The following is a 20,650-nucleotide window of genomic DNA, read 5'->3' on the forward strand; positions in this document are numbered from 1 at the left end:
CAGAAATCCATTTTTGCTTCTTCAATTTCTTTCCTTTTCCTCCTTAATCTCTTACCAGTGGGGCCACTACACCTCACTCATCTGGCCTCTTACACCTTGACCTAAAAGCTTCCTCTCAGTACTTGTTCAGCTCAACCTTGCTCCAGCAGATACCACTGACCATCTTCTTTACCTATGATGTCTCCTGTCTTTCTGAATTCTCCTTTTTTGGGGTGGGGTAGGAGAGGGAGTTCAGGGGGTAAACAGCTTCCACTCCATTCCACACACCCCAGTTCTCCTGCACCTGAGCTTTCATGCCACATGCCACAAGCTCTTCTCTCTGATGCTTCTTAAGTTCCTTGGGAGGCCCCAGTGAAGACTTAAGAATTCATCAATAAACACCTATTTTCACTTCAGAAATGGGACTTGCCCCTCTATCATCCTGAGTTTATGTGATCTTGGGCAAGAAAAGATGGTCATTTTTCGATGATAAAATCCACAAGACTGAGTAGGACTTCTAAACTTTGTATTTTAAAGTGTATTTCATTAGTGGTACATGGATAATTAAAATCTAATCTCATAGTTATTAAGATATAAGCTATATTTATTATAAAAACAGATACACCTGAGGTTATTTCTGCCATCACTAATACATATAAATATATATAAATTCCTGTGTGTTTTCTGATTATGTTTTTCTTCATTCTTGCTTTCTGTCAGGTTGATTGCTTTAATACCTTTCCCTCCCTCTACTGGTTTAGAAGTGATAGTTAATTTCTATCATTTTAGCACTTATGCTTAAGTTTTTAATACATAGGTTAATCAGTATTATGTCCTCCTTCAGAAAATAAAGGGATCTTAGAATGCCTTCTATCATCATCTGTGTTACTGCCAGGTAGTTGAATTTCATCTTTTTTAAGCCTCTATTAGTCATTATTATCATTTACAATCCATAACTATGTAAATAAATTAATATACTAACTTCTGTGCTTTTTGAAATCCATTCCTTCCTTCTGGATTTGATTTTTTTTTCTGTTGGAGTCCATTTTTAGAAATTCTTTCAACAATGGTCTGAGAAGGATTAAACTCACTCCAGTCTTTGGACCACAAAAATCTTTTGCTTTTGTTTTTAATCTTGCCTGGTAGCTTTATTGGGTATAGAATTCTGGATTGACTATTATTTTCAGCATTTTAGAGATAATATTTCATTTATTGTGACTTCTCTTACTGAGAAGATATTTCTTTATAAGGAAATATCTTGGGGTGCCTGGGTGCCTCAGTCATTAAGCGTCTGCCTTCAACTCAGTTCAAGATCCCAGGGTCCTGGGATGGAGCCCCATGTTGGGCTCCCTGCTCAGTGGTAAGCCTGCTTCTCCCTCTCCCACTCCCCCTGCTTGTGGTCCCTTTCTGGCTGTCTCTCTCTGTCAAGTTTAAAAAAAAAAAAATCTTCTCATTGGTAACTTTTTAAGTTTTTACTATTATTATCGATTGTATGAAGTAACATACAATTGATAACAATAAATAAATAACGTTATTTATTGATAACAATAAATAACGATCGATAACAATTGAAAATAAAGGGATCTTAGAATGCCTTCTATCATCACCCGTGTTACTGCCAGGTAGTTGAATTTCATCTTTTTTTAAGCCTCTATTAGTAATTATTATCATTTATAATCCATAACTATGTAAATAAATTAATATACTAACTGTGCTTTTTGAAAAGACATAACAATGCTAGACATAAAAATGAGGATTCCTTTTTATCTGTCATGGTTGAGAATCTGTTTTGCTCCTTTAAATAAGAGGATATTTCTTTGGTTATGGAAAGTTCTTCAACTGAGAACTTTTTGAATATTGCTTGCACTCTATTTTTTTTTTTTTAATATTTTCTCCTATTAGACCTTCCCCATTTTGCCTTCCAGATTTCCACTTCTTTTGTGTCTTCTTTTTTCTCTTTTGATTTCTATAAATTCACTAATTCCTGTTTTAGCAGTTTACTCTTCAGTCCATTCAGTACAGTTAACTCTTCAAAAACATGGAGGTTAAGGGACACCAATCACCAATCACAGTAAAAAATCCAAGTATAATTTCTGGGTCTCCAAAAACTTAACTACTAATAGCTTATTGTTGCCCAGACACTTTACATAAGTGACATAAACAGTCAGTTAATATATATTTGGTATGTTATACTTATTATACTTACTATATTCTTACAATAAAGTAAGCTACAGAAAACATTATTGAAACACATTTAAAGTACTTTGTCCAAAAAAATCCATGTGTAAGTGGACTAATGCAGTTGAAGCCCATGTTATTCAAGGGTGAACTATGGTAACTTTATTTTAGTGATATACTTTAACCCCATTGTGAATTTCCATTTGGTTGTTTTCCAAATTCAGCTCTTCGTGCCTTGTGGTTCTATCTGTGCAAGTTTAAAGTTTCAACCTGTTCTACTGGGTTTTCTTTGGAGAGGTAGAGAGAAGGCTCCATTGTGTCTAGTTATTCTTTCTCACAGTGGGTTTGAAGATGTTTCTCTTTGGTAGGATTGCTAACTCTGTGCCCTAGGTTACAGAGAGCTTTTAAAATTTGCTTTTACTAGGAAACACTATGGGTTTTTCCAACTGTAGAACATGTAATTTCTTGGTTTAGGATTTTCATAACACAGGAGTGGTGTGAGGTTTAACTTCCCACTTCCTGTATGGTGAGTCTACCCAACCATATACCCTCCTCAAAGAACTTCAGTTTCATCAGGTTCTTGCCGTCATCCATGTATCCATGTGCGTCAGGGAAGGACAGCCCCGACCTGAGTGGGAGGCTTAGGGATAATGCCTAGGATCACTTCTTCCAACACTGTTGCCAGGAGCTCAGATTCCTCCACGTGACTTCTCTTTGCCAGACTTCTCTGATGAGTGTGGTAACCCCTCTGTAAAAGCAGCCTGTGTGGATAACTGAAGGGGACTGAGTAGAGGCTGTATTCAGTGACTTAACAGTACAGCTGAAGTCTTTAAGACCAATTCCCTGACATTTCTTTCAGGCTATAGGAGATCCAGTCCTGAAATGAAGTTAGAAATAGCATTCAGGTAAAATGAGGGCACTTGTAGGAGCTTTCCTCATAAATGATCAACTCAACAGAACTCCAGAAACCAGTTCTTGGGAGACGGTTTATAACTGAACTCCAGTATTCAGCCAGGCTGGTCATCATTTCAAAATCCACTGGCATCCATATTCAAGAGCCAACTTGTCCCAGGCATGAAACCATTTGTAAGGTTGCTTTATATCAAAACTGGTACAAGAGGAAACAACAATCTCTGGACAAAAAGAACTCAGTATCCCCACTCCTATTTGGTTTTCTTCCTATTTCTACCTGACAAAGTCTGCCTGGTTTGGTGACTATGAAAGAGATTGCTAAATGTAGCAGTAAAACGGGAGAGCTCTACAGATTTTGGTACTGAGACTCAGCACAAGGGCAGACATGTGCCACAGACGGAGTTAAAACTTGAAATGTGAGTACAAAAATATACAGGAGAGGAGCAAAGAAGAATATGGCACGGCTGAAGACAGTGACAGGGAAGCAGATTCCATTTAACACGGGCTGAGGCTGTGAGGCGGCGGAAGAGCCTGGCCATTCTGGAAGCTGGATGTGGAGCAGACGAAGGAAGGGCCATTCCTGGATGCTTTATTCAGAATGCTTGGTCAGAACGCTTGAGAGAACTGCTGGAGCAGTTTGAAGGACTCGCTCTCTTCTAAGAAAGAATCTCCCTGGGAGACAAGTTTTGTATTTTGAGAACATTTTTCTTCTCTGGCCGCAACTTTCAGTATTGATCAGCAAAGCTCTGCTGAAAGAAATGGCTGCCAGGGAGGGAGCTAACTTGGCACAAGGCACAGGGCTTGGCTCAGAGGCTTCCTCGGGCTCCGGCAGGAGGGAGCAGGGAAAGGACAGCAGGGGAGGGAGGAAAACAAAGAGAGGAAGAGGGCTGAAGGACTATGGGAAGGCCAGAAGCTCTTTCACAGCGGCACTAACAGAGTGGAAGGAGACCCATAAATCCTCAATTGTCTCTGTTGTCCCCGCCGTTTCTGTGGCAGTTCCTACTTCTTTCACCTCCTCAGCAGAGCACACAAAGGGGCTCAGGGTGTGTGTGTGGGTTGCCTAGGGTCCAATCATGGTTTTACCACGGCCCACTTGGGCACTCAAATTCCAGAGCCTCTTGGAGCCCTTCTTTTCTTACTTATAAATCTGGAATGATGACAGGGCAGACCTCAAAGGCTCCTGCAAAGAACGATCAAGATCCTTCCACAGAGCCCCCAGCACCACCTCGGCACTTGGTGGGAGGTCAGTACACGTCAGTTATCATTTTCCTCATTAATCGTAAAATGTCTTTCTCTTCCCCAAGGGATTTATTTGCCTTCCGTCATCCACCTCTTAGAGAGCACGTTTCTCAGAGAGACCGCATTTGAATCAGCACTGGTGTCAAAGCTACGTCCATTTCAGGCCTCAGGCTATCACCATGCCTTAAAGGCTTTAATAGTTCCAGTTGGGTGGGAACTGCTATTTGCCATTTAGATGGTACAGATCAGGGTCTCACAAGAGGGAGGGAGGCGGCAGGAACTGGGGAATTAATGGTTCCAAATATTTGCATATAAAAGGCTGCCTCCATCTGCTGATGCCCAGCAGTAATAGAGTGTGATGGGAACAGGAGGAGGAATCTTCTTTGCATTCTGAGTAGGCCTTTGAAATTTAAGAGGTAGAAAAGCTCTCCCAAGCTTTCAAACATGGGCAGGGCTCTATGGTGACCAGGTGGATTGGGGCTGAGGGGCGGCTTGGAGAGGGCTTTCTTACTGTATTTGGACCTGGGCAACTCATCCCAGGAGGAGGCATCTCTCAGGCTCACTCCTGGGAGCTGAACCACACTGGTCCCTTGTCTGCCTCTAAACTTATGAAGCCACTCAAGACCACTTCCGTCCCCGGGCCCGGGATGCACGGATTCCACTCAGGTGGGAGTTCCTGAGATACTGGAATAATGACAGCTCTGTGACATGGCCATTGTGTACATGAGGGGTTAATGTGCCAGCAGGTACAAGGCCACAGACCCAGAAGAGCTGCCCACACCCACAGGAGACAAAGGAGAGGGCAAGAACACCTGCCGGGCCTCCTCCAGCCCTCTGCCCCTGGCACCAGCCCCAAAATCCCCACCCCGGTTCCTTACGTGGTGTGTGTTTATTTTCATTTGTTTCCCAAATAGCAAAATTTCAACATGAAAGGCAGCAAAAAAACATTCCCTTCACAATCTCCCCCTGGCAAGCCCTTTAAAATGCCCTGATATTCCAACTAAGTGCCACACAGCTCTGCTCTGGCGGCCACAGAAACAGCCGTGAGGAAGGGCAGAGGGGCCTGATGGCGTTCTGTTCAGAGACCGTTAAAGGCAGGGTCACAGACTGACTTCCCAGTTCCCATGGTTCTAAATATGCCAGACACTGCAAACAAAACAAAACAAAACAAAACAAAAACCCCAAATGCAGATTTTATCTGGTCTTCAAATAGCAGATCAAGCACTCACAAATTTGTTCTTCAAACATGTAATTGATATTGGGGGGGCGGTTGGGCGAACCCTTCCTTTTTGCATTTGAGGCATAGTTTTTCAAAACCATGCAGTGCTGGTAGAAATTAGTTCAGCTAATTCACGGAAAGATTTCATAAAAAGAGCTTTCATCTTTAGCCAAAATAAATTTCACATTATCAAGAAAATACCAACTACCAATTAATAGCTGCCCGCATGGGCTGCTGTCCGTGTCAATGGCGGTTTTGCACGTTAACTTCCTACGGAGGAATCTCTTCCTCATGGACGCACACAGATCTGAATCTCAGAGAGCATGGATGTGAAGAACACCATCTAAAGTGAGACCATCAATGAGGGTTCTCTCTCTCTTTTGTGAAGATTTATTTGGCAGAGAGAAAGTGCATGTGTGTTCTCTCCACAAACAGGGGGAGCAGCAGAGGGAGAGGGAGAAGCAGACTCCCCGCTGAGAGGGAGCCCAATTGGGGCTCGGGGCTCAATCCCAGGACTTGGGATCATGGCCTGAGCCGAAGGCAGACGCTTAACTGACGGAGCCACGTGGGCGCCCCAAGACGACTTCTCTTGTTAGGGAAACGCTTTGTGGAATTTATGGTGTATTGGTGCCTACAGATTTAATAGCTCATAAAAAGCCCCTTGCATGTCATGACAGGGGGACCGAGGGTCAGTAGGTCCATGTTACAAAGAGGAGGTTTCCACAGACAGGTTTTGGGCAAGATTTTTGGGCAAAATTGCCATGGCATTTGGAAGGTGACTGCACACTGTGCTCTCATGTTTGGTGAACCGTTCTTCAGCCCTAGTTCCCTCCGGCTTTGCTCCTGCCCTTCCCCCTCAGTCATATTGACAATTTATTACTTTCTGACAGAATATTAAGCATCCTCTTTGAATGTTTACACACTTGCCTCTATTTTGAATATTCATCATAGGAGATCTACCACTGAATTTTCTACCACTAAATTTTGACAAGAGGGGACAAGTCAGTCCCCTCGGCCTCAGAAAACCCCTTCCAGCCCTTTCCCCAGAAGCCTTTCCAAATTGTGCAGGATATTTAGGCCTCAATAGAGAATCTTCCTGCTATTACAGAGAACTACAAGTTGTGTAGCCCAACCTCCATGAGTTCCAACCACCCAACTCAAGTGCTAGCTTGGAATACTTCCTGTAAACAGTTCCAAGCGTAACCCCACTACGGACACACAGAAGGACCAGCTCTGCTCTACTTCAGGGCATACTCCAAGCAAAAGAAAAGAAAAAAAGAAAAAGAAAGGAGGAAGGAAAGAAAGGAAACGAGGAAAGAAAGAAAGAGGAAGGAAGAAAGGGAGAAAGAGAAAGAAAAGAAAGCAAGCCAACCAGCTAGCCAGGCCCCACCTTCCAACATGATCAAATAGGTAAACCTTTGGTCCTGGGCTATACATGTGGGGAGAAGTGAACCTTCTGGCCAAGGAAGAGCCCACAGAACCTCTGTGGATATAAAGTGGGTCCTGCCTCCTCACAGACATTACAACTTTGACTAAAATTCATTAGGATGACCTTCCCTCGTATTTCAATAGCACAGGAAGATCAGAACAGCTCCCAGTTGGAACAACCCCCTACCACGGCCTTTGGGACCGAGCTCTCCATGGGCCGCACAAAGAGACACTCCTCCAGGGCACAAGTGTGGGGCTCAGCTCCCAAATCACACACAGAATATGTACAAATAGGTTGCCCGTGAAAGAGAAAAGTTTATCACTTCTATGCCATGAGTGTGAAATAAATTCAGTTTTTCTGATTTCCTAGCATAGTTTAACTACAAAGGAGCAAAGGGGGTAGAGAAATAACCCACATTTTGTGCTTTCACCATCAGATTACATAGGCGATTTGCTGATTATGGATTATGGAATGAATAGAATTACATACACTTCCTGTCATTATTATAGACTTCCTTTCCTAAAAACTAATTTCCACATTCATTAATCTGGTGAGTTCCTGGGGTGCCTGGGTGGCTCAGTGGGTTAAGCGTCTGCCTTTGGCTCAGATCATGATCCCGGGGTCCTGGGGATTGAGCCCCACACTGGGCTCCCTGCTCAGCTGGAGGCCTGCTTCTCTCTCTACCTCTGCCCCTTTCTCTGTTGGTGATCTCTTGCTCGCTCTCTGCCAAAGACATAAATTCTTAAAAAAAAAAAAAAAAAAATCTTGTGAGTTCCTAGGGTCGGCCACTCACAGCCTGTTTGCCTCTCACACGTGTGTGGACAGCACCCTACACTCAGCCCAGTCAGCCACCCTGACACCCGCTGCCTCGACTGCACCCGGTCCTCCCTCCCCAGCCGCACCTTGCCCTTCCCCTGTCCTGCCCTCCCGCCTCCTCATTTGCTCTCCAGGTCTAAGGTTAGACACGCCTTCCTGTGGGATGCTTTCTTGGCTATCTCCCTCTGGGCTTGGCTGCCTTTAATCACTTTTACAGTAACTTCCTTAAGTGTCCATAACGCCCTCTAGACTCTAAACTCCCAGAGGGCAGGAGCCAGGTTTGTTTGCTTCCCAGGTTTCTTCCCCAACACCCAGCAGACCATGGCTTATAAAACATGTCCTGAGTAATATTTCCTAAATGACTGAATCTGAATGGGAGTTATGTGGCCAAGGAGAAACCTCTGCCTATAAGGTCTTCCTTGATTAAGGTCTCAAAAGCCAACCAGAATTTGTTCTGATCTCCAGCCCAGTAATCTCCTTCTTACCAATAAAACGGTGCTTATCTTACAAACTTCCCTTTCACTCATTCATCTACTGGATACAGAAGTCTTTCTTAGGCTTTGGTTTGCCATCTTCCCTGAAAGGCAGACCCAAAACCCTTTTCTTTACTGCCCTGTTTGTTCCACAGAAATCCCTCAAAAGCCGGCCTCTGAAGGCAGCAGTTCTTGGAACCCTGGAGCCCGCTTTCACCGGGTGTGCACCTGCCCAGCGACAACACTGTCCGTAGGTTATACCACTCCCTGGAGGGCAGATTTGTTGCCATGGAGAGAGATGGGCTGGTAAGCAAAACCAAGCCAGCCCGGAGAGATTAAAAAAAAAAAAAAAAAAAAAAGTGGTGCCTTCGCACTCATACCTGTCAGCTGGCTTTGCAAAGCTTTATAAAAATAATCACAGTAGAGAAAACCAGTCAGAATGTTGCTAACAAGCAGGATATAAAACACAGATTAAAACTAAAAGCCCAACAGGAGAAAAATTAATTTAAGCTCAAATAAAAGAATCCAGAGGCACCTCGGTGCCTCAGTCGTTAAGCCTCTGCCTTCGGCTCAGGTCATGATCCCAGGGTCCTGGGATCGAGCCCCACATCAAGCTCTCTGCTTGGCAGCGGGAAGCCTGCCTCTCCCTCTCCCACTCCCCCTGCTTGTGTTCCCTCTTTCGCTGTGTCTCTGTCAAATAAATAAATAAAATCTTTTAAAAAAGAGAGAGAATCCAAATAACTGGATACCAAACAAGTCAAGGAAGAGAGAAACAGCCTCACTTCACTTTTTTCCTAAAGGAATATTTTTCATTGGGAAATATATGAAACATAGAAAAACAGCATCAAACACAGAGTAACAACAATAAATACCCATTACTGCTTAGTGATTAGTAGGCACTTCACTTTACAGAGATGCATGAAGTCAGTACTGTCGGAACCCCCATTTCACAGAGGAGGAAGCTGAGGCACTGAGAGGTTAAGAAACACAAGTCTAGAAAGGGGCAGAACCAGGATTTGGACTCAGGCAGTCTGACTCAGTTCCATGCTAGTAAGCACCAGGACTATGCTGCCTCTCAGTTTACACAGGAACAAACGCAAACAACAAATATGTAGTTTCAAAGCAGCATGCATAATCATGCACCTGCCATCTAGCTAAAGGAATAAGCACCAAAAAGTACCTTAGAAGCTCACAGTGGCCTTTTCTCAAGCACACACATACCCTTCCCTTCCCTTTCACCCCTTCTACCAACATAACTATTATCCTCAATTTTGGGTTAATTGGCATGCTTTTTGTTACAGTTTTAGTATCTATATACCTAAATGATATATTGTTAGTTTTCTACTTCATGTAAATAGAATCATAATATGTGCATTTTTTTTTTTTAAGATTTTACTTATTTATCTAAGAGAGAGTGTGAGAGAGAGGAGAATTTTGGAGTCACAAGATATGCAAAGGCCCAACTTCTACAGATTCACAAAGCCATCTGTGCTACTCCGTTTTCTTAATTTGTGCCTCTCTGCTTACAGCAGTTGAGTGTTTTTAAAATACATTTACTGGCTATTAATGTTCTTCTGTGTCATGAGTGTTTGGTTTTTGCTCATTTTTCTACGGGTTGTTTGTGTTTCCTTTATCGACCTGTGAGAGTTCACTGTGTATGTCATGGCTATGAATCCCTCTTCACTGATACAAGTTGCAAAAATCTTTTCCCAGCTCGTGCTTGTCATTTTACTCTCTTTATGTTGTCTTTTCAAGAATGAAAAGTTTTAATGCTAGTTTTAATGCAGCTAAGGTTATCAATCTTTTATTGTCTGTGCTTTCTGGGTCTTCTTTAAGAAATCCTTCTCTAGGGGCACCTGGATGGCTCGGTGGGTTAAAGCCTCTGCCTCTGCCTTTGGCTCCGGTCATGATCCCAGGGTCCTGGGATCGAGCCCCACATCAGGCTCTCTGCTTAGCAGGGAGCCTGCTTCCTCCTCTCTCTCTGCCTGCCTCTCTGCCTACTTGGGATCTCTATCAAATAAATAAATAAAATCTTAAAAAAAAAAAAAGAAATCCTTCTCTAAGATCATAAAGACAGTCTCTCCCAAAGTATTTTCTGTAAGTTGTATTTATTTTGCCTTTCACATTTAAGTCTAAATTTGCATGGACTTAATTTTAGTCTATGGTGTGAGGAAAGGATTCAATTTTTAATTTTTTCTATGCTGTTTTAATTCTTCTGATTTTGTCTTACTGTCTAGAAGGGTAAGACCCATACAGAAATGGCACAAACGTTCGTGGCATTTTGTTCTTCTACATACATCTTAGAATAAGGTTATGAAGTTGTATGAAAACCTCACTGGAATTCTAATTATAATTGTACTGCCTCTAAAGATCAGTAAGAGTGAATTAATATCTTCACAATGTACCTATGAAAGAATACACGTATCTTCATAATATCCTCACATTCACTTTGTGAATCTACAAATCTGACTACTCTAAGTACCTCATATAAATTGAATCATATACAGTATTTGTTTTGTGACTGAGTATCTCATTTGGTATAATGTCAATACCCACCACCCATTTTGTAGCGTCTGTGAGAATTTCATTCTTTTATAAGGCTGATTAATACTCCATTTCATTGTATTATACACCACATTTCCCTTACCCATTCATTCACTGGTGGACATATGACTTCCTTCCACATATTATAAATAACACTGCTATGAACATGGGTGTACAAATACCTGTTTGAGTCCCTGTTTTCACTTCTTTAGGGGTATATACCCAGAAGTGGATTGTTAAATCATATGATTATTATGTTTAACTTTTTACGGAACCATTATACTGCTTGCCATTTTATATTCTTAATAGTAATGCACAAGGGTTCCCATTTCTCCACATTCTCACCAACACTTGTAATTTTCTGTTTTTTTTTTTTTTTTCTTGTTGTTGTTGTTGTTCTTTTTGTTTGTTAAATAGCTATCCTCATGGGTGAGGTGGTATCTCATTTTGGTGCTGATTTGCATTTTCCTAATGTGTTAGTTGCTTTAAACAACAAACTTTGGCTTTATCATAAAAAAAATTTTTTTTAAATTTTTAATTGAATATAGTTGACATGCAGTATTATATTAGTTTTAGATACAAACATAGTGATTTGCAATTATGTATTATGAAATGCTCACCATAAGGGTACTTACCATCTGTCACCATACAAAATTACTATGATATTACTCACTACACTGCCTGTATTGTACTTTTCATCCTCACGATTTATTTTCTTTCTGGAAGTTTGCAACTCTCAATCCTGTCCACCTGTTCCTCCAGTCTCCCAACTCCCATCCCCTCAGGCAACCATCAGTTTGTTGCCTGTATTTATGAGTCTGTTTCTGTTTGACTGTTCCTTTGGTTTGTTTTTTAGATTCCACATTAAAGTGAACTCATATGGTATCTGTCTTTCTTGGATTTAGTTCACTTAGCGTAATGCCCTCCAGGTATGTTGTTAAGAATGGCAAGATGCCCGCCTTTTTTATGGATGAGTAATATCCCATTGTGTATATACACCACATGTTCTTTGTCCATTCATCAGTGGACATTGAGGCTGCTTCCATATCTTGGCTACTGCAAGTAAAACCAATCATACTGTTTGTTTTTAATTTTTTGAGGAACCGTGCATACTGTTTTCCATAGTGGTTGTACCGATTCACATTTCTACCATTAGTACAGGCGTGTTTCCTATTCTTTACATCCTTGCCAAACTTGTTATTTATCTTTTTGATAAATAATGATAAATAATAAATATTTCTGTTGTTAGGTGCTATCTCATGCTGGTTTTGATTTGCATGTCCCTGATGATTAGTGATATTGAGCATCTTTTCATTTGTCGTTTGGCCATCCGTAAGTCTTCTTTGGAAAAATGTCTAGTCGGGTCTTTTGCCCAATTTTTTATTCCCCTGGAGTGTTGAGTTACAGGAGTTCTTTATATAGGGTATTAACCCTTTATTAGATATATCAATGACTGTAAAAATCTTCTCCCACTCAGTAGGTTGCCTTCTCATTTTGTTGATGGTTTCCTTTGCAGTGCAACAGCTTTTTAGTTGGATGCTGTCCCAATTGTTTATTTTTGCTTTTGTTTTCCCTTGCCTGGGGAAACACATCCAGAAAAACATTGCTAAGGCCAAGAGTTTATGGCCTATGTTTTCTTTTAGGAGTTTTATGGTTTTAGGTCTTTAATCTATTTTGAATTTATAAGATATAAATAAGTATAAATATGGTATAGGAAAGTGGCCCAGTTTCATTCTTTTTCATGTAGCTCTCCAGTTTTCCCAATACCATAAGGTGTACATTCTTGCCTCTGTAGATTGAGTATTAAAATGTGGCCTTATTTCTGGACTCTCTATTCTGTTCCCTGTGTAACTATTTTTGTGTCAGTACCATACTGTTTTAATGACTACAGCTTCATAGTATATCTTGAAATTTGGGATTGTGATATCTCCAGCTTTGTTTTTTCTTCTCAACATTGCTTTGGCAATTTTTCTGTGGTTCCATACAAACTTTAGGATTATATGTTCTTGTTCTATGAAAAATACTTTTGGTATTTTGATAGAGATTGCACTGAATCTATAGATTGCTTTGAGTGGTACAGATATTTTAATAATATTTGTTCTTCTAATCCATGAACATGGAATGTTTTTCCATTTCTTTTTGTCTTCTTCCATTTCTTTCATCCATGTCTTACAGTTTTCAGAGTATAGGTCTTTACCTCCTTGGTTAAATTTATTCCTAGGTATTTTATTCCTTTTGATGCAATTGTAAATGGGACTGTTTTCTTACATTCTCTTTCTGCTAGTTTGTTATCAGTGTAGAGAAACTCAACAGATTCCAGGATATTGATTTTGTATTTTGCAACTTAATTCATTTATCATTTATTTTTATTGAATATTTGTTATCTGTTTTATTATCTATATTTTTTTCAATTACTTCTGTGTTTATTCTGCTATTTCACTTCTTAAATTTAGATGCTATTATAAAACATAAGGGCAGGGGCACCAGGGTGGCTCAGTGGGTTAAATCCTCTGCCTTTAGCTTGGGTCATGGTCTCAGGGTCCTGGGATTGAGCCCCGCATTGGGCTCTCTGCTCAGCAGGGAGCCTGCTTCCTCCTCTCTCTCTCTCTCTCTCTCTCTCTCTCTCTCTGCCTGCCTCTCTGACTACTTGTGCTCTCTATCAAATAATAAATAAAAATCTTAAAAAAAAATAAGGGCAGCAGACCTAATATTTAAAATTAGGACCAGTGTTTACTAATAGCCTGCACTCAAAAACAGAACATATGGTCCACAAGTAGATACCTCCACTCCTTTGGCTCCTAGAATTTAGAAGTTATAAGAGGCCTTAGGTACATGTTTATGTGGTAATATAGACAGAACTAGCCCCATAACACAATTCAGTCCCTGAGGTCCTAGTCTGAGAAAATCTTTCTCTGTGCTAAGGAGTCTAGAGCTTGTGACCAGGGTTTTCTTGGGATATAGTGGGGAGTTCCAGAAAGAGCTATCTTATAACATAGAGGGGATATAGGTATTTCTGGCAGGTCAGGGGTGAGTGGAATCTTTATCTATGCATAGCTTATTCAGTTACACCAAAATTAAGAAATAAAAGGCTCGAAGTTCAGCCTTTTTAAGTTTTGATATGTAGCATCTTCCATTATTCAAACTCAAGTAATCTTTTATTTAAGATTTATTTATTTGAGAGAGAGAGAGAGAGAGAGAGAGAGAGTGTGAGAACAAGCATGCACATGAGAAAGAGAGAGAGAAACTCAAGCAGACTCTGTGCCGAGTGCAGACCCTGACATGGGGCCCCATTGCATGACCCTGAGATCACAACCTGAGCCAACCAAGTATTGGACACCCAACTGAATGTACCACCCATGTAGCCCCAAACCCAAGTAATTTCAAAGTTTTTGATTTATAAATTATGTAGAAGTTTGGTTTCTGATTCCATGTAGGTTTTACCTCCCTTGCTTAATTGAAAATTATACATTCTGTTTGTTTTCTATAGTTTTCTTAGCTACTTAAACATATTTAGAGTCTAAAGTTAATCTCCTTTTTTTTTTTTTTTAAAGATTTTATTTATTTGACAGAGATCACAAGTAGGCAGAGAGGCAGGCGGGGGAAGAAGAAGGCTCCTCGCTGAGTAGAGAGCCTGATACAGGGCTCGATCCCAGGACCTGGGCCAAAGGCAGAGGCCCCAACCCACTGAGCCACCCAGGTGCCCCTAAAGTTAAACTCTTTTAAGAGAACCTCTTTTCTAACAGAATCATAGCACGCTGTAACTGATTTGCCAATCCCCCTTGCCAATTAATTGTTTTTATTTAGTATTTTAATTCTACCATTTTTAGTACCCCACATTAGACATTGTTTCTGTTTTGTATAGCCAATGTATCTACAAATTTACTAAGCTTTTACCTTAATAAGCCATTTTACTTCTCAGATCTTCCATCTGGGGCCATTTCCTTTTTTTTAATCTGAGTGCATCCTTTGGGATTTCCTTCAGAGCAGTTTGGTTGGTATTAAAATTCCTCAGGTTGTGTTTTGCCTAAAAATGTCTTTAATTTATCCTCTTTAATGATATTTTTTACAACATATGAAAAATTCTTCCATATATGTTAAAAAAAACTTTCATGTTAATAAAATATTCTTAGACAACTGAAGATACAACTCCACTGTCTTTTGGATCCTATTGTTGTTTCTGAAAAGTCACCTTTTGGTCTAGTTATTTATATAGATCTCTTTTGCCTTTCTTTCTGGCTGCTTTCATTATTTTGTTTGGTTAAAGTTCTTTTTTTTTTTTTTTTAAGATTTTATTTATTTATTTGACAGAGAAAAATCACACAAGCAGATGGAGAGGCAGGCAGAGAGAGAGAGAGGGAAGCAGGCTCCCTGCTGAGCAGAGAGCCTGATGCGGGCCTCGATCCCAGGACCCTGAGATCACGACCCGAGCCGAAGGCAGTGGCTTAACCCACTGAGCCACCCAGGCGCCCTGTTTGGTTAAAGTTCTTCAGTTTCATTATGAAGTACTAATAATTTCCATTTCTTTTGCTTAAGATCTTGGGCTTTCTGGATCTTCAGTTTACTATCATCATTCAACAATTATGGAACTTTTTCTTTTTCTTCTCATCTACAGTATTTCCTTTTTGGAATTGAGAGCATCTTAGGTCATTCCCCTAGACTCATAATCTCATTTTTATATTTTCCCTCTTCTTTGGCTCTCTGAGCCATATTCTGGACTATTCAATTTTCTAGCTTACCAGTGTTTTCTTCAGCTATCCCCAATCTGTTTAATGCACTGAATTTTTAACTCTCACTTTTATATCTGTAGTCTCCTGAAATTCCATTTCCTTATTTTTAAAATATGTATAGTCAATTTATAGTCTCTTGTCCTTATTCCCATTTTTAACACTTCTTTTAAAAAAAAAAGATTTTATTTATTTATTTGACAGAGAGAGACAGAGAGAGTAAGAGGGGACACAAGCAGTGGGGAGGGAGAAACAGGGTTCCTGCAGAGCAGAGAGCCTGATGAAGGGCTCAATCCCAGGACCCTGGGATCATGACCTGAACTGAAGGCAGATGCTTAATGACTGAACCACCCAGGCACCTTCTATTTTCAACACCTTTAAAAATATTTCTGGGAAAAAAAAAACAAACCCATTTCTGAAAAGTTAAAATATTTCCATTTTTGGCTGACAAATTCAAGAATGAAATACTTCTAGGTTACACTCCACTGTCTGCTGCTATTACTGGCTTTTACTCGTGGTGACTTGTTTCTTTGTGTTCTAAGTGAACGCTGCCTTTCTCCTGAGGTGACTTTTGTTCATTTCTGAGACTCACCTAGAGTTGTGTGGGATACTTACACTGCCATTACACTACAAGTGAAAACCTCCTCTAATTTTTCTCTCCTTTCCCTACATTTCTCAAAAGAAATCCTATCCCAATGGATAAAAATCAATGTCGGCAGCATTTGGTATTACTCTCCTGAAAAGGATCACAAATTGGATTATTCTCACTTTGGAATTATGAAGAAAGAATGTGAAAAACAGGCTGCTGAAGTATCTTACAAATCACATTCTCTACCGCTTGCATCTAGGTTCGACTTAAGGAGAATTTTTATTTGAGTGTGAAAGTACATCTGGTAAGAAACATTGTACCTTTTGCAGTTCCTAATCCATCCATATCCACTCCCAGCATTATTATTTCAGTCCCACAGTGAGAACTGGCTCGAGGATCAATCCAACCATTATCGAAATGCACAAACCTGTGAGGGTCATCTGGGTCACAGTTAGGAAGAAACTGAGTGACGGCTTCTGCCACTTCTTCATTTGATAAAACATCCCAGAGTCCGTCAGTGGCCAAGATCAGCACATCATCTGCTCCATGCTCATATCTGGAGAGATCGTAGACTCTTACCTGAAAAGAATGGGAACATTCCTACTTCAGAGGTAGAGAGCGCATTATTTCACACAACAAATGAGCTTCTGAATTCCTTTCTCATTTCCCCTCTCATTTCCCCTAGCCTAGGGGTTTTTAGGGACGTGCTCTAAGGCGCTTGGTTGTGCAGCCAGCTCTGGGGCCAGGGGTAGCCTCCTTCAGAGACTTGCTGTATAGACATATGGGGCTCACCAGATGGGCTTCATAGTTGACAAGGAAGAATGGATTGGAAATGCAATGCCAGAGACACAGCTAGCACAATACCTATGATAAATACTGTGCTAGCCAGAAGAGCACTCAGAGCTTGCCCCCTTCCTTCCTTTGTACATCCATTCCGAAAATACTTAACTAAGGGCCCGCTCTGGGCCAGATGCTCTAAGTATAAAGACGGATAGCAGAGTTCCCTGCTTCTGGGCTCTGTCTGCGGGGGGGGAGAGAAGGCCAGCCTTGCATCTTCGGTAGTTCCTCTGTGTGTATTTGTCTAGGACTGAGGAGATGCACTTGTTTAATGGGCTCACAGGAATCACTTTTTGGTTGACTTGTTTGAGGCCCTGGGGGCAGGACTCCTCTCATGGAAGGACGGGGCTCAGAACTATACTCAGATTTGAGGGGCCTCAGTCTAGCCTCAGTTAGAAAGGACACATGCTAAGTCTGAGTCTCCAAACTGTATCTTGGCAAATGTGATGTCTTTCCTCATCCCTAGGACCTGGAATGATCCAGATATTTCAATATCCATCCATTCTTTCAGGAGAATGGTATAACCTTGACAAAACTAGAAAGAATAAAAATGAAGCAGTATCTGGTTTAGGTCACAACTCTATTTTCACCCAACTCTGGCAGCAAAAGAGCTTGGGGTTTCATTGCTATTCCCTCCTAATTTGGCAGAAACAGCCCCTATGTACACCACCCCATGAGCTAAGGAAAAACACATGTCAGTGTCATTAATCTTCTAGTTCCTTCAACTCCTCCATTTCTCTCTCCTATCTTCTAAAAGCAAGTCTGAGTGAAAACTATAGGCCAGAGGAGGGGCAGGGAGAAGGAGGAGGTTGGAGTTTAAGCAGCCGTGTGCCCCATAACACACAGTCGGTGTTAGGTCATTGCAAACCTAAAAAGAATTCCATTCTAAGAGGCTTAGACGCTGCTCAAAACCACATCTTGAAAGCCAAGCCTCCTACAGTTCAGAAAGGTTTGTTCAAGCCTGTGACACCCCGACATAGCCTACACCCAGCAGCAGAAATCAACAACATACTACACACCTACCCACAGAGCTCTTGGAAAATGAGCGCAGGTGAAAAGCAGCCTCCAGGTCCCACGCCTCTGTGGTCTGCTAACTAGGTGATAACAACTAGCTAGTGCCCCACACTCAGGGGAAGAGAACTCAGGGGTATCCTGGACTGGCTTTTAACATTGCCTCAAAAGGGATGTCCACTTCAAGGGTAAGTTTACCTCCTAGAGAAGGCACTGTGCCTTATGAAGCCAAATTGAAGAAAACAACAAGGGGAATCTTTAGTTTACAGCAGACTGGAAAATCCCAAATGCCCGAATTCTATCTTCAGGCCACTGAACTCATGTGGTCCAGTTTTCACTCCATGGAACCTACCAAATCCCCTTTGGTGTATTTTCTTGTGATTCCTGGGGGTGTCACAAATATTACAGCAGTGCTTCTCAAATGCTAACGTGCCTAGGAGTCCGGGGGGGATCCTGCTAAAATGTGGACTCAAATTCAGCTCTGGGTATGGCTAGAAAGGCTGCATTTCTAGCTCACTCCCGCATGATGCCGATGCCCTGGGTCCCGGAACCACACTCTGAGTAGTGAGGCTGAATGGGATTCCTACTGGCCCAGGCTTGTGAGCAAGGGAATCCAGGGCTTGGTGGCCTCCGTGATGCCTCCAGCCTGTCCTCTGTGGCAGGCTTTAGAGAGGACAGCAAATGTTGGCTCTGGGTTCCCCAGTCCTGGCTCACTGTATTATTTCCAGGATGGAATGATTCTGCTAGCTTCCTACTGGGGTATACGTACAATACATTTCTGTGAAAATCTGAACTCCGCAGAATAAAAAAGGTTATGGGAGGTGGGGTGCTGATGTCAGACATCCCAGTTCCAATCTCATGCCTGTAGCTAAGTAGGATATTCTATCTGTCTTCTAGCTCCTTCTAAAAAGAAGGATTTCTAGGTCTGAAGATAACCTCCATTTAATTTCAGGACTACCCTGGGTTTAGGATGCCAGAATCCCTTCAGGTGCTTTCCTGCTGGCCAAAAATATGTAGAGATTCGAGTTGTGTAATCTTAAGTCATCCTGCCCACTACTCAAATGGAAGTCTAGCCAGCAGAATGGGTGTGGATTGGTGCACGGAAACACGTTAGAAAATGCTCTCTTCAATACCATCAATAATCTGAATCCTTCCCTAATTCCACTGTTCACATTTCCACACACAGTTCTCTAATGCAGTTTCATTAGCCAACATGAAAATCCTTTCAAAACCATTCTCAAGTATTTTTAATGTAAATAATAAAAAGCTGGTCTCAACCCTGTTCCCTGAGGCACTCCCCAATTAACATCCTTTTAGGTTTTTATTGCTACCCTTTATTTCCTGCCCTTTAGCCAATTTCCAAAGGACTCTGCCAACTTTCCACTTACAACTCGTGTCTTATACATTAACCTGTGATGCAGAACATTTTGTGAGAAAGCTCTCAGAAAAACCGGGCTGCAGCACAGGACAGCCCGCTGCATGCCTATACTCCCAGAGGCAAGGGCTCCAGAGGATTCTGCCAGGCTCTGGACTCTTCTCCCTGAAGTTGCCGTTGGCCTTCCTCTATCAGACCACACTCACCTCTCAAAGTTCCCTCTTCATTCTGTAAATAGTTTCTTGATATTCCAGGAAGCCGCACATTTAACTAATGGCTCTGAGGCTCCCCAGGACCCAGACACCAGGAAGAGTGTCTCTGCGGGGCCCAGTAGGGGAGACATGTACTATGCAAATGCCTCTGTCTGAAGGAGAGCTGGGGAATGAGGTCAGGGCTTCTTGTGGCTCCTTCCAATGTTCCTGGCTGCCAAGAAGGAAGAGAAAGGCCACAGGAATCGTTGAGATTCTTGCAGTCTTTGAGAACAATGTAATTTGAGCAGCTGAGAGACGGGGCCAGTGTGGATCTGTCTGCCCACCTAGAAGCACCTTCATGTGTTTACTGAGCACTTACTATGAGCCAGCTACTTTTCTAGGCACTGCAGATACAGCTGTGAGGTCTCTCACAGCTTCTTTGGAGGGTGGGAAGGGGAGAGGAAGAGGGAGAGAAACAGTCTTCAGCAGGCTCTATGCACTGGGAGCCGGATGTGGGGCTCGTTCTCATGATCTTAAGATCATGTCCCAAGCCAAAATCAAGAGTCAGAGGCTTAACCGACTGAGCCATGCAGGTGCCCCTCAGTTCCACAAAACTTCTACACTAGTAGATTAGACAGATACACAAACTCCAATGTCAGAAGAGGATAGGTGCTCTGAGGAAACGTCGGAGTAAGAAGAACGACAAGATGGGGTCACTGAGTGACAGATATTCAGGAAGGCACGTGATATAATAAGCACTGGGTCTTACATAAGACTGACGAGTGACTGAACTCTACCTTTGAAAACAATAATACATTATATGTTCATTAATTGAATTTAAAATAAAAAAAATAAGAAAAATGATAAGAGAGTCCTTCTAGAAGACCTGGCTATAGCAGGCCTCTCTGGGAAGGCACTGTTTGAACAAAGATCTCAACAAGGGAGGTTACTTCGCACAGGTCCCTTCCTGTGCCTCCCGTTCCTTCCTCTGGACGTGGTGTTAGACTGGGGGGTGCAGTGCCCCCCCTTTGCTGCCATCCTGAAGGAAACCAACAAGCAGGGTCCATTCCTCTTCCCCAGTCTTTGTAGTCACAAGCCCACACCCCCCGCCCCCAGCACAGCTCTTCCCTAGCT

General features: G+C 41.9%; 1 protein-coding gene across 2 annotated transcripts in view; it reads right to left on the bottom strand.

The window, feature by feature from the left end:
• The window catches only part of PPM1H (protein phosphatase, Mg2+/Mn2+ dependent 1H), a 254,172-nt gene that overhangs the window by 7,131 nt on the left and 226,391 nt on the right, over positions 1-20,650 (bottom strand). For both annotated transcript variants that reach the window (XM_059403605.1, XM_059403606.1), the window contains one exon: positions 16,530-16,681. In XM_059403605.1, coding sequence (XP_059259588.1) covers positions 16,530-16,681 — 152 coding nt within the window. The remainder of the gene's footprint in view (positions 1-16,529; positions 16,682-20,650) is intronic.

The sequence above is a fragment of the Mustela nigripes genome, chromosome 6 (genome assembly GCF_022355385.1).
Source record: "Mustela nigripes isolate SB6536 chromosome 6, MUSNIG.SB6536, whole genome shotgun sequence".
In the NCBI taxonomy this organism is placed as follows: Eukaryota; Metazoa; Chordata; class Mammalia; order Carnivora; family Mustelidae; genus Mustela; species Mustela nigripes.